Genomic DNA, 14,629 nt, shown 5'->3' with positions numbered 1-14,629 from the left:
AGCTTGTCATGTGTGTTTGTATAAAGAGAGATTTTTGTTTTGCCACCTCATTTAAATTTTTCCTTTGGAAGGGTGAAAATTCTAATCATAGTGTTCCAGGTTTGTGAATAGATGATAGTGCTGTCATTTGTAGTTAATATTAATTAAATTATAACCTACTAATTAATACAGTGCAGAAGATGGGGTGGGTTTGACCTCCAGCATAAGTCTTCCGGTGAAGAAGGCGTCACTGAAGTGCAGACCTAGCGAGATAGCATTCTCCATAATAAAATGTATTCACAGCTTTTGTTGCAAAGACAACACAGGCATGGCAGTATGGTAGAAAGTCTCTTTTACATGATGATACTGTCACTCTTAGTCTTGTCTTATTTAAAACCTGTTATTGGAAAATAGAATTAGTGAATATAGGTAATTTTAAAATGAGATTCTGCTTGTACCTCACAGTACAGTTAACAAAACAAAAGTAGTAACCAAGTCTGTGGCTACATGCATTAATGACTGACTGTTTTTCATAACCTCTGCCTAGCAAATTTCCTACAATTATCTATTATGTATTTCTGATGAAACAGAAAATCTTGTAATGTGGAATCATCTGTGTTGTGCTGTTATGGTTGCCTTTTACATGCTTGTATTAAATCTTTTTCTTACTGATTTCTCACATGTAATATAGTAATGCTCTGTGCCTATGACTCATTGTGCATGCCTGTAAATTACTACAGGATAGTTCATCAAGAGTACTGTTCTCTTTTGAAATTGATTTTAGAAAAAGATAGACTTGGCTAACCCAGTAAGTCAAACTCTTCAGGCAAAAGTATGCAGATCATGTTAAAAAAAATCAGTCTCAGTCTGTTTTCCGTATGATGGGGTACAACAGCTGGTCTAACCCAAGAGTGATCTTTCAAATGTGAAATATTCTCTGGTTTTAACAAGAAACTGCAAGTCACATACTTCTCTATTACACAGGCAGAAAATGTGCTATTAAAGGGCAGACCTGGAGACTGCTGGCTATGGTGTATGTGGCAGCAAGCAGCGTTAGGTTGCTGGATGGTGTTACCATTCTTTTAGGTTTATCTGTTAAGCTTAATATAAACGCATAGCTGAAATTGATCAAAAAACTGTTCCTTAAATTGAAATCCATCTCACCTGAGTTTATGTAAAAGTTACACATCTAGTATAAGGTGGCCATCTTATTTTCATAATTCATGGAGAGACAAAAACATCGTGAAGAGTAGGTGTCCCATAGCCCTACTTCTAGTCAGGTAAGATGAACTCCATCTTTAGTTCACAGAATCACAGAATAATTTACTTTGGAAGGAGACTTTGGTTAGGTTATCTGCTCCAATCCCCCCACTCAAAGCAGGACCAACTTTGAAGTTAGATCCAGCTTCAGGGTAAGATCAGGGTGGTCAGGGCCATGACAAGTCCTGAAAAATGGAGATCCCACAGCCTCTTTGGGCAACACGTTCCAGTGTTTGACCACGCTTATTGTGAAGATTTTTTTCCTAATGCTAATTGGAATTTGCCGTGCTGCAACCTGACTCTGTTGCCAGTGCAGAAGAAAAATGCTGTTTGATCCAAAAGAAACTTTGTTGAGAAAAGTTGAATAGACCGGGTTTTTAGAAATGCTCTTAGAAACATTGATTTAAAGAAGACATGAAAGTTTGGAAATCAGTTTGCATGTTAAATTGTAGTCTAGTTGCTGTTTTATAGGCTCTCACAGCATTTTACCCACTGGAGAGGAATAACGTATGTAGACATGTGTTAGAGCGATGTGCTTGCTTGATAAGAGCACAGTGTTGTAGGAAGTAGACCAGCCTCCAAAATGAAGAACAGGTCTTCCACCACTGTTTGCTGTGTTTATTTCAATTTAATAATGTATTATGTGGCTTGTATATAATGTACCTGTGGTATTCATTCCTCCTGTGCTCTAGGTGTATATATAAGTTTTGATGCCTGAGTCATCTTATCTGCAAGCTACAGCAGACTTATATCCTCTATGTCAAGTGTGGTGTGTGGGGGGAAGTAATGCATATTGATTAGTAAACTTTATCTTATTGTTTTTATCTTTAGTTTCCTCTTTATTTAATAGCTTTATGAAATAGCCTCATTTATATAGTTTCCTTTTTATATAAATATAGAAATATATTTCTAATTGTTAGTAATATCTTATTAGTTGACTTCTTATGTACCTTTTTCTGCAGTTTGAATTTTGTCATGTCATATTTATAAATATCCTTTGATTTTACAATTATATCTCACCCCTCTCCTATTTTCCATTGTTCTCATTCACTGTGATAATATGGGTCTTTGGGGCCATACAGTACTCATTGCAATCTTTACTTTTTAAGATGTTTTAAATTATTTTTAACCCAACCTTTTTTATTCTAGAATTGTTTCTAAATTTGACTGAAATAGTTTTTCTGTATGCCACATTATTTATATTTTTTAAAATCTTTTAAAACATAGAAGCAAAGCTAAAATGCTTTCTTTGATTGTTTTTGTTCCTTTTTTAAATTAATTTAATTTATTATCTGCTATTTCTGATTAAGTGTAAGATTTCCTCATCTATCATTTCAATTATTCATATTAACCTACATTATTTGCTTTCTCTGATGCCTTTGTCTTCCTTCTCCCATTTGTTCTCTGCATTAGTAGTGCCTAAAGCTGAGAGGAAATAGAATCCACATTCAGTGTGGCTGAGTGCAAAGTTCTCAATAAATTAAAGTTTTGTGCTCTCTTCTGATATACTGCGAGCTCAAGTCAGAAATACTGCACTTTGCTATTTGTCACACATTCTATTTTTCAAAAAATTATTACCTTTATGGATTTTTCCCTCTGAAATACAAAAAGATAATTTTGGGAAGATATGATGCCCAGTCAAGAGCTTAAGTTAGAGTTCTGAGCCTTCTCCCCACTAATCTGCTCAGAAGCAGCTTAACAACAAGGATTTCCCTTAAATGGGGTCGGGGAACACTCCTACACACCCTGCATAGCTTTTTGAAGTTAAAAGGGATTCATGAGTTTAGAACAGCTCAGTAACAGATATAAAAAAACTGAAGTGAGCTACTTCAGACAAAAGAAATAGCTTCAGTACTAACATTAATCCTGATAGTGTGGAAAGGAAAGGATTGAATGGTGATATGAATTATGCAAAATAACCCAAAGTTTCATCTCTGTCATGTAAAAAAGGAAAACTGTGCATTTTTTCTTGCATGCTAACTGTTAAAGTAAATCATCCTATGACACTGGGCAATGGCACAGAGTAATAACACCAGTGGATAATAAAAGAGCTGCAGTCCTTGAAGATCATTCATCTGCAGGAAAAGAATCCTGAGATAAGAAGAGATGAAGGCAAATGACCAAGCTCTGGGTATTCCTAAAAGAATAGAGAGGTAACTAGTGAATTCTAGCTTGTTATTTTATGATTTCCTAGGAAATAAGACAGAATTAGCCTATTATGTTCTGGTTCTTCATCCATCTGTTTCATTCGGTGAATGAAACAAATATCTTGCCATCTTATGTGGTCATAAAAAGAAACCCTGAAAAATAATGGGCCCTGATTTCACTACTGCTAAAAGAAATTCTAAAGTGGATATTAAAGAATGCATGTGCGTAGGAAATAAAACCACAGTTATTTTCCTGCGCTACTTCTGTGCTACTTAAAGAAAACAAGTATCTTTAAATGCAGTTAGCAAAGTCCACAAGAGGTATGGGACTCCATACAAGCCATCTGCTCAGATTATCCGAAAATACTATAGAAAATCTTTTTAAGTTTTGCAAGCTCCTTAGCACTAACTTCCATGTTTCCACTATCTGAACTAGTAATAGAAGAACAAAGACCCAATTTTGAACGTGCAGATGTGTGATAAAGTTGCTTGCTGAATCAGAGCCAGGTTGTGGACTGCTTCCATGCTGAGAAGTCAGTGCTGTTGAGTAACTCATTAGCACTACTTTGGGACTAATTGTGTGAGTAACTGTTCATAGGAGCCCATTAACATGTCTCAGTTTGGTCTCGTATGACTGAGGAAAGACATTTTCTAAGAGTGGAAATTTAAAATAAGGTGGCAGTGTGATAGTTAAAAATTTTTGAAAGGAGTTTTGATCCAAAGATTTATTGACAATGTACCTTTTATTATGTGATGCCCATCTCTTGTCATCTTCCCCTCAAGTGTGTGTCCCTCCTACCCCCACTGAACTATCTGAACTTGTTACATTTAAATTTAGTTTGATTAATTAAAAGAAAAAAGTTATGTAAATATAACTTCCTTCCTAAACTATAATAATTAGCATGTGGCTAGATAGTAGCTTGGGACCACGTGTTTATAATGAAAATAGATAAGCGTTTTGCAGGGTAAGCATAGTTAGTTTGGTAATTTACTGCCAAAATAGTGGGATTATCATTTTGCTAGTATTTGTCTATGCATTTTCTATGACTTCTTATTTAATTGAAGTAAATGTGTGTGTGCAGATGGACCAAATCATGACTGCATACAAAATGGCTGCAGTTATGTGCAAAGAAGTCCGTATTTTTATGTATATAGTCCCTTAATCTGGATTTACAAGTAAACCCTTATTACACTAAAAACTCCCTAGAAAGCAAAGGCAGCCTCATAAAGTGAGGTCATGATGTTAAATGTCAACCAAAGTTCCAGAGATATGTTCTGGGTGAGTATTAGAGTTAGGAACAATGCAGTAAGATCTGGAAAGGCTAATTGTTTTAACTGTTACAGTTGTGTTTTTAGAAGATATGTGGGGGAATAGCGACTTTGTTTTTTATTTTTGTAAGACAGGCTTTTCTTTAAAAAAAAAAAAAAAAGTTTTATGTTTTAGAGCAGGCTGTAATTATCTGCATTAGAACTGTTATACTGATCCTTCTCACCGAGGAACTAGTTTCTAATAAAAAGAAGTCTAGAGTAATATTTTGAAAACCTTGAGAAAAGAAAACATTGTGAAGACTAACCACCTCCTTTGCATGGAATTAGGGGATAACCAGAGGAAAAGTAAGAGCATTTTACTTCAAGTGATGTGTGTTTTTCTCTCACACCTACATTTTTCCTCCTCCAGTATGCATTTCAGTTATAATAAGCTATTGTTTTTTTATTGTTTTTTATAATAGGCATATTGTTTTTAAAATGAGATTTGTTGTCAGTCTTGAAGTTAGAGTATCAGAGCATTTCCTGGGACAAGATTTCTGAAATCTTAGCACATAGAGCAGGTTTGCATTTATGACCCAAGATTTTCATCAGGTTTTTGTGGGAAGGCACCTTCACTGAATGTGGTATCATATAAACGTGTCATAATCAAGATTCTGATTTGAAAAGACAAGCAAACCACTGTCACTCTGGGAAAGAAAAAAGTTTTTTTCATTGAAGAGTCCCTTGTCCCCATCTTCGTCACCATTTTCAAAAAGCTAAGAAATGTTTAAGATCCTTCTATCTGCAAATTATAGAAAATATTTTGAAGGGGCATGCCAACAACATTTTCTTGTAGTCAAGGCTTGATAAAATGAAATATCTCTTATAATTCTAAAACTCTGTTGGAAAATGAGGAAGTAACGAGACTGAAGTCTTCAGGATTAAAGGAGGACATATCCGTACCATGTTTGCTGTTGTATGTATTTCGTGAGCTGGTGAAATAGCTGGAAAAAGTATTTTCTAATTAGACTGTAGACAAATGGATGTCTCCTGAAATTAGTACTAGCAGTATCAGTTGCATGCAGTCGTGGAGGGCTGAAGCTCAGACCATTGCTTTTGGTGTACTTTGTATATTTTCAAATATTTCTACTGCAATTTCATTACTTCCTTCACAGAAATCAAGCAGATGATGGATTATTCCTCTTTCATCTCTGTAGTAATGAATAACTGTGGAAAACATTTTGATATTTCCATGGCTTGAGGCATCAGTGCCCACAGAGAAAAATGTGTCCTTTTCAGCAAAATCTTTAATTGTTTTCTCAGTTCAAAAAAGTAATATATTATTGGTAGGGCACAGAACTTGCCCCTACCCCCAGGTTATCATTTATCTATGGGTAAATCTTGGAAAACTACAATATTTAATTTGCTGTCAGAAATGATGTATATGAATAATACTATGGTGTGCTTTTTGTTCCTTCAGCAGCAACCTTGAAAAGCAATTTTCCTTGTATCCTGCATTTTCACATTTCTTAGCATGAAAAATCTTTCTAGATTTTTATTTTTGAAAGCTATACTGGAATTATTTTTCTGATCAGCTTGTTTGCATGCTATCTTGCGTCTTTACTATCCACCATGAAGAACTGAGAAGCTGCTTCTGCATAAATCACACAAAGCTTTGTGCAGTTTTTGCTAGATTTGCTGAGCCACACAACATTTCTCTTCTCATTGTAGAAAGCAGAGGGCTTGTAGGGGCTACATCTTGAATTACTGATGCAATATTTTTATCCCAGTCACAGTTAGGATCCATTTAGGGATGTAACTCAGCTAGCGAGAAGCACATAATTAATATGTATATTCAGTCTTACACATGAGCTCTGTGTCTATTCTGCACTGTAGCCTGGGTCAATAGACCTCTGATACTGTGTTCCACAATAAATACAAGGGATAACAATATCTTTAGGAAACAGCAAGTTATCAGCATCAGGTGTATCTATAGAACAGGCCAAAGCTATGCTGAAAGTATAGTTTAACCTGTCTTTCCTTGCATTTCTGTGGTAGTTGAAGTAATTTCTGTATGAAGTTTAGAAAGAAAATTACGATCTGTTGTTACCAAATTTAAAGTACCAAATAAAAAGTGTTATTGCTTGAGACCAGAAATGTACGAATTGGTCTCAAGAAAATGGTTCGAGAACATGAAATAACCTGCAGCAAAAGTAGCTCAGATTCATTCAGGCAGCAGTTGTTCTGGGAGGGAGACCATTCCCAATGTTTCTGTCGTTCCCATCTCTTCACCTCTGTCTAACCAAACTCTTCAATTGTCAAGCAGTCGTTTGGGCAGGGATTTGATAGAATCTCTTCTCGTCGTTTCTTCGTGTTTTGATATGGTTTGTTTTCTTTGAGGGATTCTTCAATCTTCTGAAACTCTTGTGCAGTCCTTCTCTTAAGCTCATGTCAAGTCTGTTTTTCTTTCTAGTTCTATTACATGGTCCAAAGCCTCCCTCCTCCTCCAGTCTTCTCAGCAGCTCGGTGTATGCTAGCTGCGTGCTACAGTGAAAACTTCTGCCTGGACTTCCTCTCTCTGTATAGGCTGCTGGCCCTGGATGAAAAATTCCAGAAAATTCTGGTATGGCCTCTACTGAGAAGGTTTTAGGCTTTGCCAGAACAAGTTGGCTTGCTGTCCTGTTTTAGCTGACTTACGTTTTTCACTGAAGTATGCACTTAAAAATAATAATGGCCATATACTAGAAGAATTAGCTCATTAAACAGTCACTAAAAACACTTTTCAGACTTTCTTTCCGTTCATGCAATCCTTCCCTGGATATTAAATGCCAAAACAAACAAACAAACAAAAAAAAACCAGTAGAGGCAGTGAGATAGAGTGCACTATCCTTTTTTTTTATTTTTATTTTTTTTTAAATCTCTCGTATGAAGCCACAGCATTGAGTGTTTTGGCTATGCAAGTCAGTGCAGTCTTATAATAGCACAAAAGAACCACCTTGTTTAATCTTTGCAATCAGTTATTGTTCAAAGACTGTTTTTTCAGCCCAGGTTCTGTACTGGAAACAAGGCTTCATCACAGTTACATTGCTTACTGTTGCTGTGCAAATGCTTGAATGATTGATCGAGCCTTTCTCTTAAACATGAAAAAATGAATGAGAAGATGCCCCTGAAAATAGCAGATGGGAGGGTCAGCTAAAGCATTTTAGCCTCCTTTTATGCCCCCTTCTGTGTGTAACGCATAAACAATTATTTTTAATGATTTTTGGACTGCTGGGCATGAGAATAACAAGTTTAATTTGGAACAAAGTAAATAGAGCAAGTAAAAGCTATCCAGATTTTTGCCTAGAGCTTTATCTTTTGTTACTTCTGTTTTCAATTGCACATTCTTTATACTGCATCATTTTCCAGCCCATCTTAGTCCGCAGATTTTTTGAAAGGGTCACAATACAATTTTCTTTTTTATAGGTACATTCAAGAAGAGAACATGATGAAGATATTTGAAATCTTTCTGTGTCTCTGTAGGAATGGGCATTTAAATAAGACTGTGGTTAAAGTAAACCTGTTTTTAATTGATTTTTTTTCTTTCAAGTTACTGATTTTTCAATGAACAGTGAACAAAATAGTTGAACAGCACATTATTTTCTTTCATAGGCAGTGAGAGGTGGATGTTTGCCCAGGGAAAACCTGGACCAGCGTAAGACATTACAGCCCATTTAGCTGTGGATAATTAATTGCCCTGCTGAGAGAGGGTGCTGCCCTCACTCTGTTGGCACGAAGGTGTGTGAGAGCACTCCCTCCTCTGCCCGAGCAAAACCAGCTGTGTTTGTTTCAGCAGTTCAATAGGTGTCTTGAGTTAGTATTGCGCAGAGCATACTGGGGAGAGTTCATGTGACCCACACAACTGGCAGGGCCATTGCAGGAGGCATTTCCAGCCAGTACCGGTACAAGCAGCTGGGACCAGTAACGTCTTAACCACACCAGTTCAACCTGCCAGCCTCCGACTCCGGGGCTGCACCGGCAGCACGCACGCATCCTTGACCTGTGAACTAGCCCAGAGGAAACATCGTGGAGAGCAGTGGGATCCAAGCTCTTTTTGTCATAGGATCAGACACTGGACACAAGGACAGAGGTGGTTGCGGGACTGGGTTTTCCCTGTCTGTCCTGTTGAGGCTATTGCACTTTGTGTAAATGAGTATTTGCTCTGCCAATGCTTGCGAAGACTAACAGGTATTGCCAAGTGCCACACCTTTAATGGAGAGATTGACCTGCTTGGCGGTTACTGTGTGACACAGTGGTTAGCGTGCTCGCATTTCCAGTCTGTATTACATAACAGGTAGAAGAGGGCTTGAAGCTGGTTTTCCAACACTATGGATTCACAGAGGCTTCTGCCTCTAATTCAAGACTCAGTTCAGCATAAGAGCTTGAAAAGGTTTAACAGGTTAAACTGGAGGAGGGAGGGAGGTGGGTGAGAACCCAGCTTGAGAGCTCCAGTAAAGCTTAGGAATGAACTAGGGCTTTCTATAAGGCACCGTGTGCCCAGGGCAGGAATATAGGGGCCTGCATGTGAGTGTGGCAGCTCTGGAAGAAGATGAAGGATTCTTGACTGGGTAAGACCCTGAGCAACCAAACGTGACTTCTAATTTGGCCCTGCTTTGAGCAGGGGGGTTGGACCAGGTAACCTCCATGGTTCCCTTCCAGCCTAAACTACTCAGCGACTCTGTGATTCCAGTTGTGTCTAGATGTTGGTTCAGACACTGTTTAGCCATGGATTTTTCCCAGTCTGGGTAGTGCAATTCTGCTTGTTTGCATTTGTGTAATTACAGTGGTGAAATACTTCTATTGGTATCAGTCACAAAGAACAGATATCTGAATAGAAATGTCTTTGTTTAATTTTAACAAATTGAGAGAGTGGTCTGAGACTGTAACAATAATGCTCAATGTCACATAAGACTGAACTAATTGCTATTTTTTTTTCCATGAGCACAGATATTATTTCTTTTGGGACAATTCGAGCAAATAAGATGGTTCTTGGGGTTTTTGTAGCAAGTTACTCTCCTTATCACTCCCAAGAATGTGCTGTAATCTTTGTTTGTAAGCCTAATATGCACAAATGTCTAATCAGTTTTCCAGTAGAAGAAACTAGACTAGTCATGGCTGTTACAGAGGGGAAGTTTATATCCCGTATCTCAGAAGGAAGAAGCTGATAGGGATTTTAATTTTCTTGTATTTCACCCTGGCTTTCCCTCACTTCTCCCTGCACTCAATAATCTATGTTTTGAGCCTACAAAGAGTTTGGAGTCTGCAATCACTGTCATCGCAATGGCTTCACTAGCTGGACTACATCAGTACTAGAGGGCACCAACCTTGATTCCTCAAGATCTTCTTTGTCCTCTAAGAAAGAAAATTGTCCTGGAGAATACATGCCATACCTCTGTCTAGGGGCTACTTCTCTAAAGAAGTTAAATGAAGACCTAAAGGTTTTTTGGTTGCAGAATTGGGTAGCACAATAATATACTTTGTTCAAAGAAGTTTTAAGCCCAATTTGTTAGTTTCTGTAGAGAGATGTTGCTGAGATTGACAGGCATATATATTCTGGGAAAAATGAGGTATTTGGCTTTAAATAGTAGTACTTTTACTATTTTGACAGTTTGTTATTAAACAAAAATGTTTTAGTGCAGACATCCATGCAGACATGCAGTGTGAAAGTACTCTAATATTTTGGTCTGTAGTTTGAGAGGTACATGAATGAAGATTTTTCTACATAAACTCTTGCTGCATGGATTGTATTTCACTGATGCACAAACTACTTTTGATGACCATTTATCTGTGAATAGCAGGCATATTAACATCTCTTCAATTAAAAAATAAAATAAAAAAAGCACACCACTGGCATGTATCTTATCTTATCCAAGGGCAGATGGAGATAGTATGCTGCCTGCTAATAAAGAGGAACTGTACAAATCCAAATTGTGCCATTAGCTGTTGGCTTTGTGGCTGAGAGAAGAGATCTGAAACTAGAGGAGGTAAAACGTTGGCAGCTGTACACTGGTAGCTAAGTATCCGCTATTACAGTGTTGATGCAGAGTCAGAAACTGAAGCTGTGAAATGTTAATTAGCTTTCTAGGAAGTGGGTGAGCATTGTGGCTTAGTTGATTAAGATGGTGCAACATTAAAAAGTGTCAGATGGAGAGGTAAGTTAGACTGACAGATCTGTGTTTAATCATTTATACATTACTGGTTCTGAAATGGTAATTCAGCTTCTTCCATAAAATTTTCAATAATTAGTAAGTATAACTTTTAATTAATGTTCTTTTAAACTGCAACATATTAAATATATTGTCTCCAGGATATGACAGTAAACATTAGAAGTCATAGCAACCATTTTGTGCAAAACAGTTTGGTAAAGAATTTTATGCTAACTTCATAGAAACACCCTCACCAATTTAATACATGTATGTCACTCAGAATTAATGGTTTATTTCAAATACAGCTATTCATGCAAAGAAGGAATAGTGCCTTGAAATTCTTTATATGAATTCTGTATGTCTTCCTTCTCCTTATTTCAACAGGTGACTGAGCTAGAGTGTGTGAGCAGTCAAGCCAATGCAGTCCACACACACAAAACAGAATTAAACCAGACAATACAGGAATTAGAATCTACACTGAAGAAAAAGGAAGAGGTATTTGCTAACATTTATTCTTACCTTTTCTGGTGTATCATTGCTAAAGGCTTTCAGTAGTAACCTTGTGAGAATTGATAAGTACTGTGCTATTTCCTATAGGTATTATGAAGTAAAAATTCATTTTTCAGCTTTTTTGAAATGGTTAATATTTTTCCTTGTATATAATTACATCAGTCCAATATAGAGATGGGTGTCTGAACAACAAAATATATGATTTTTTTCCTGTCTGCTTTTACCAGGCATCTTTCTTTGCAAAAGTAAGTCTGCATTGGGCCACACATGACTGTTTTGGAGCTCTCATCATAGTGATGCATTCCAAATTCACTGAGAAGTGAAGTAGTTGTAAGTGCAGCTTTCCCTTTTCTGGAGAATAGAGTTCATAGCAAGAAATGGATTAATCTCTTTTTGAGGCCAGTCTGTTTTTCAGACTATTTCTGACTAATATAGCTGACTTCTATGATCCCTACGATCAGTCCTTTCCTTAAATGTATGCCAACCTCCCACCCTGTATTTGATGATGTTTATTGTGCCATCTGCCTTGGGCTGGACCAGCAGCAGGAAATATGAGGAATTAGAGTAACACCTGCTTTGGCATGCGTCCTAAGGGAAAGCGGGTTTGTATCCTAAAATGATACAGAATTGCCCCTTTTTAGTGTTGGAAAAGGGAGGTGAAAGGACTGAATTTGAGGGAGTGTTTGCCCTGTTTCTCTTGAGGTTCCTTGAGATTTCTGTGATTCACAGTAGGCATTGATGTATCTGTTCAGATGAGCAGCGTGTCTGCATCTGTTTCTTGACTCCAACAGTGGCTGTTGTTAAGCTGCTGTTTCAAAGGAGGATTCAGAAGACACAGTAGTTGTAAAGAATTTCCCCCCAAAATGAAAAGCCTTCTCCAAACTCCCTCATACTTAAGAGATTAGTATCCGGGTGTTAAGGTTGCCAATTTTGGTGCCCATATTGGTGCTCTTTTGAATTATGCTGAGCTGTTGGATGCAAAGGTCTCTTTCAGAAAGGAGTTCTAGGAGTTAGATGTACCCCTCTTTGGGAAAGTATTTATTAGCTTTAAGTTTGAGACTTTTTAGTTTCATTAGCGGTTTTTGTTCCTTTCTCTTGAGGGTAAGCAAAGCAAAGTTCTCTTTCATTATTCATTATTTTATGTATTTTTGTTATTTTTATACCTTATTAAAGCTACCGTTTCTTACAGACTTTTTTTAATAGAAATCAGTGGTCAAAGCAGACAATTCTTTTATGCTCAGCCCCATTGTTAGTAACAGAAGAAGCAGCTCACAGATGAAAATTGGATTTTTGGTTTGAAAAAGATGCTGAAGGGACTAAAGACTAAACTAGAAACTAGAAGGGACTAAAATAGAATTTAAAGTAAAAGTTGTTTCTGTAATTGTGAGCACCCTTAATTTTCTACAAAAAAGAGTTTCAGATCTTTTGTGTGGGAGTGAGAGTCTTGGACTTTTATAGCAAATGAATTACTTACCTATATTGTTTATTCACACTGGAATTGTTCTTTTGGGATTGAGATGCAAGAATATGGGGAGCAGAGCTTCAACTCCCTGTGCCATGATAGGCAGTAGCCAGTTGGCAGTTTTGGTGTCACTGGAATGGTTTGCTCAGGAGAAGCATCAGCAGCCAGCTTACCTGTGCTGAGCCTCGGTCAGGTAAGGTGTTGCTAAAGAGATTGTTTCTTCTCCCCCAGGAAATAGAAAGATTGAAACAAGAAATTGACAATGCCAGAGAGCTCCAGGCACAGAGGGATTCTTTGACCCAGAAGTTACAGGTGAGCCACAGTGTGTTATATTATTTTAGATAGAAAGGAAAAATGATTAACAAGTGAGCAGTTCACATGAGCAGCTTACACTCTGTGTACTGATGTTGCCAGATAAATAAATAAGTTCAATTGTATTGCAAAGCTTCAGGCCAGGATGCTCCTCTGATATTTGTACCAAAATTTCCACGTGCTGTAACATGGTATTTTTTTTCTTGAGGGGAGAGTTTCAAATCTCACTTACAATTCCACAAATTATTCTCTTATTAGCAGATGTCCTTCATTAATACGTGTGCTGGGCAGTTCGGATCTCATTTTCACAGTAGTGTCTTCGCACAGGTCTGGTGTGCTACTAAACTATCAGGCATTGTATCATCATGTTGCAATGAGTCTGTATTTAGCTTTTAAACGTAGGCTGATAAGGTAAAGGTTAAAGTGTTCTTGTGTAGTACAGACTTTAAAAGCAGAAATTGACATTTTCTTGGAAGTATTTAGAATCGTTTTGTTTTTATTGTTGTTCTGGGTTGTTTTTTCACTGTGTAAAGCTAGATACCTTAGCCTACTACAAACAGCATATGCAGCCTTCCACTTCTGTGAATCAGTTTACAGTAAGCCCCAGTATAAAGGCTGTTAGTCTGCCTGTTTAGTAACCTTGTAATAGAAATGTTTTCACTCGGTGAACAGACAGTAACTGCTACTGAAATCTGTGGGATCCATAGGGCAAGACTGCCTCATTCAGTAATTCCTAGAGTCATGCATGGGTGGCTAAGGCCCTCCCTTGCTACAGGTGAACCCCCCTGTTCTTTTGTCGCTGGGCTAACTAGCCAACACAGACATGCCTCCCTTGTGAAACACCAGCCTTCTGAATGAGGCTGCCCCAAAGTTTAGATGGGTTTAAACTCTGCATTCAGACCTCGGAGTTTTACCACAGCTGGAAACTCAGGCATTAAGTAGCTTGAAATCTAAAGTGCTTAAAGATGACCCGCACTGTTTCCACTGCTTGACCTAAATCATGCTAAAACCAAACTTCATCAGACAATCCACAACTCTTAAAAATTATTATGCAGATTTCCTTTGAAATTGATTATATGAATTCAAACTTCCTTGAATCTCATTTTAGCCTGCAGAATGAACCACATAAGAACAGAATGAGTTAATCATTCTCCCATGTTCTTAAGTCAAATTACTTGTTAAAAATATGTTATGGTGTTTCTTTAAAGACCGTTTTGAATATATCTGAGCTAGCCTGTTCCAGCATTCCTAAAAATTGTTGCTGGCTTTAGACTAAGCATGGAGGTTTTCAGATGCAAAAGAACTTACTTGAGACATTCCAAAAGGGAATTATAAAGAAAGTTGGAAATTGATCTAACAGTAGCGTATACAACAAATGCAGTATAAGATCACAAGAAAAGTAATAATGAGCTGGGAATCATCTATCCTTAGCAAGCAGAATTATGAGAGACTAGTAAAAGACTAAAGATGTTTTAGAATTAGAAAATGCCAATCCTTTGTTAAAAATTATACTTTATAGAGTTCAG

At 37.3% G+C, this 14,629-nt stretch overlaps 1 protein-coding gene across 4 annotated transcripts in view; it reads left to right on the top strand.

The window, feature by feature from the left end:
* LOC112987053 (homer protein homolog 1) overlaps positions 1-14,629 on the top strand; it is a 94,236-nt gene that overhangs the window by 71,732 nt on the left and 7,875 nt on the right. For all 4 annotated transcript variants that reach the window (XM_064500727.1, XM_064500728.1, XM_064500726.1 and 1 more), the window contains 2 exons: positions 11,204-11,314; positions 13,023-13,103. In XM_064500727.1, coding sequence (XP_064356797.1) covers positions 11,204-11,314; positions 13,023-13,103 — 192 coding nt within the window. The remainder of the gene's footprint in view (positions 1-11,203; positions 11,315-13,022; positions 13,104-14,629) is intronic.

The sequence above is a fragment of the Dromaius novaehollandiae genome, chromosome W, assembly GCF_036370855.1.
Source record: "Dromaius novaehollandiae isolate bDroNov1 chromosome W, bDroNov1.hap1, whole genome shotgun sequence".
Classification (NCBI taxonomy): Eukaryota; Metazoa; Chordata; class Aves; order Casuariiformes; family Dromaiidae; genus Dromaius; species Dromaius novaehollandiae.
This window is presented reverse-complemented; position numbering and strand designations above follow the sequence as displayed.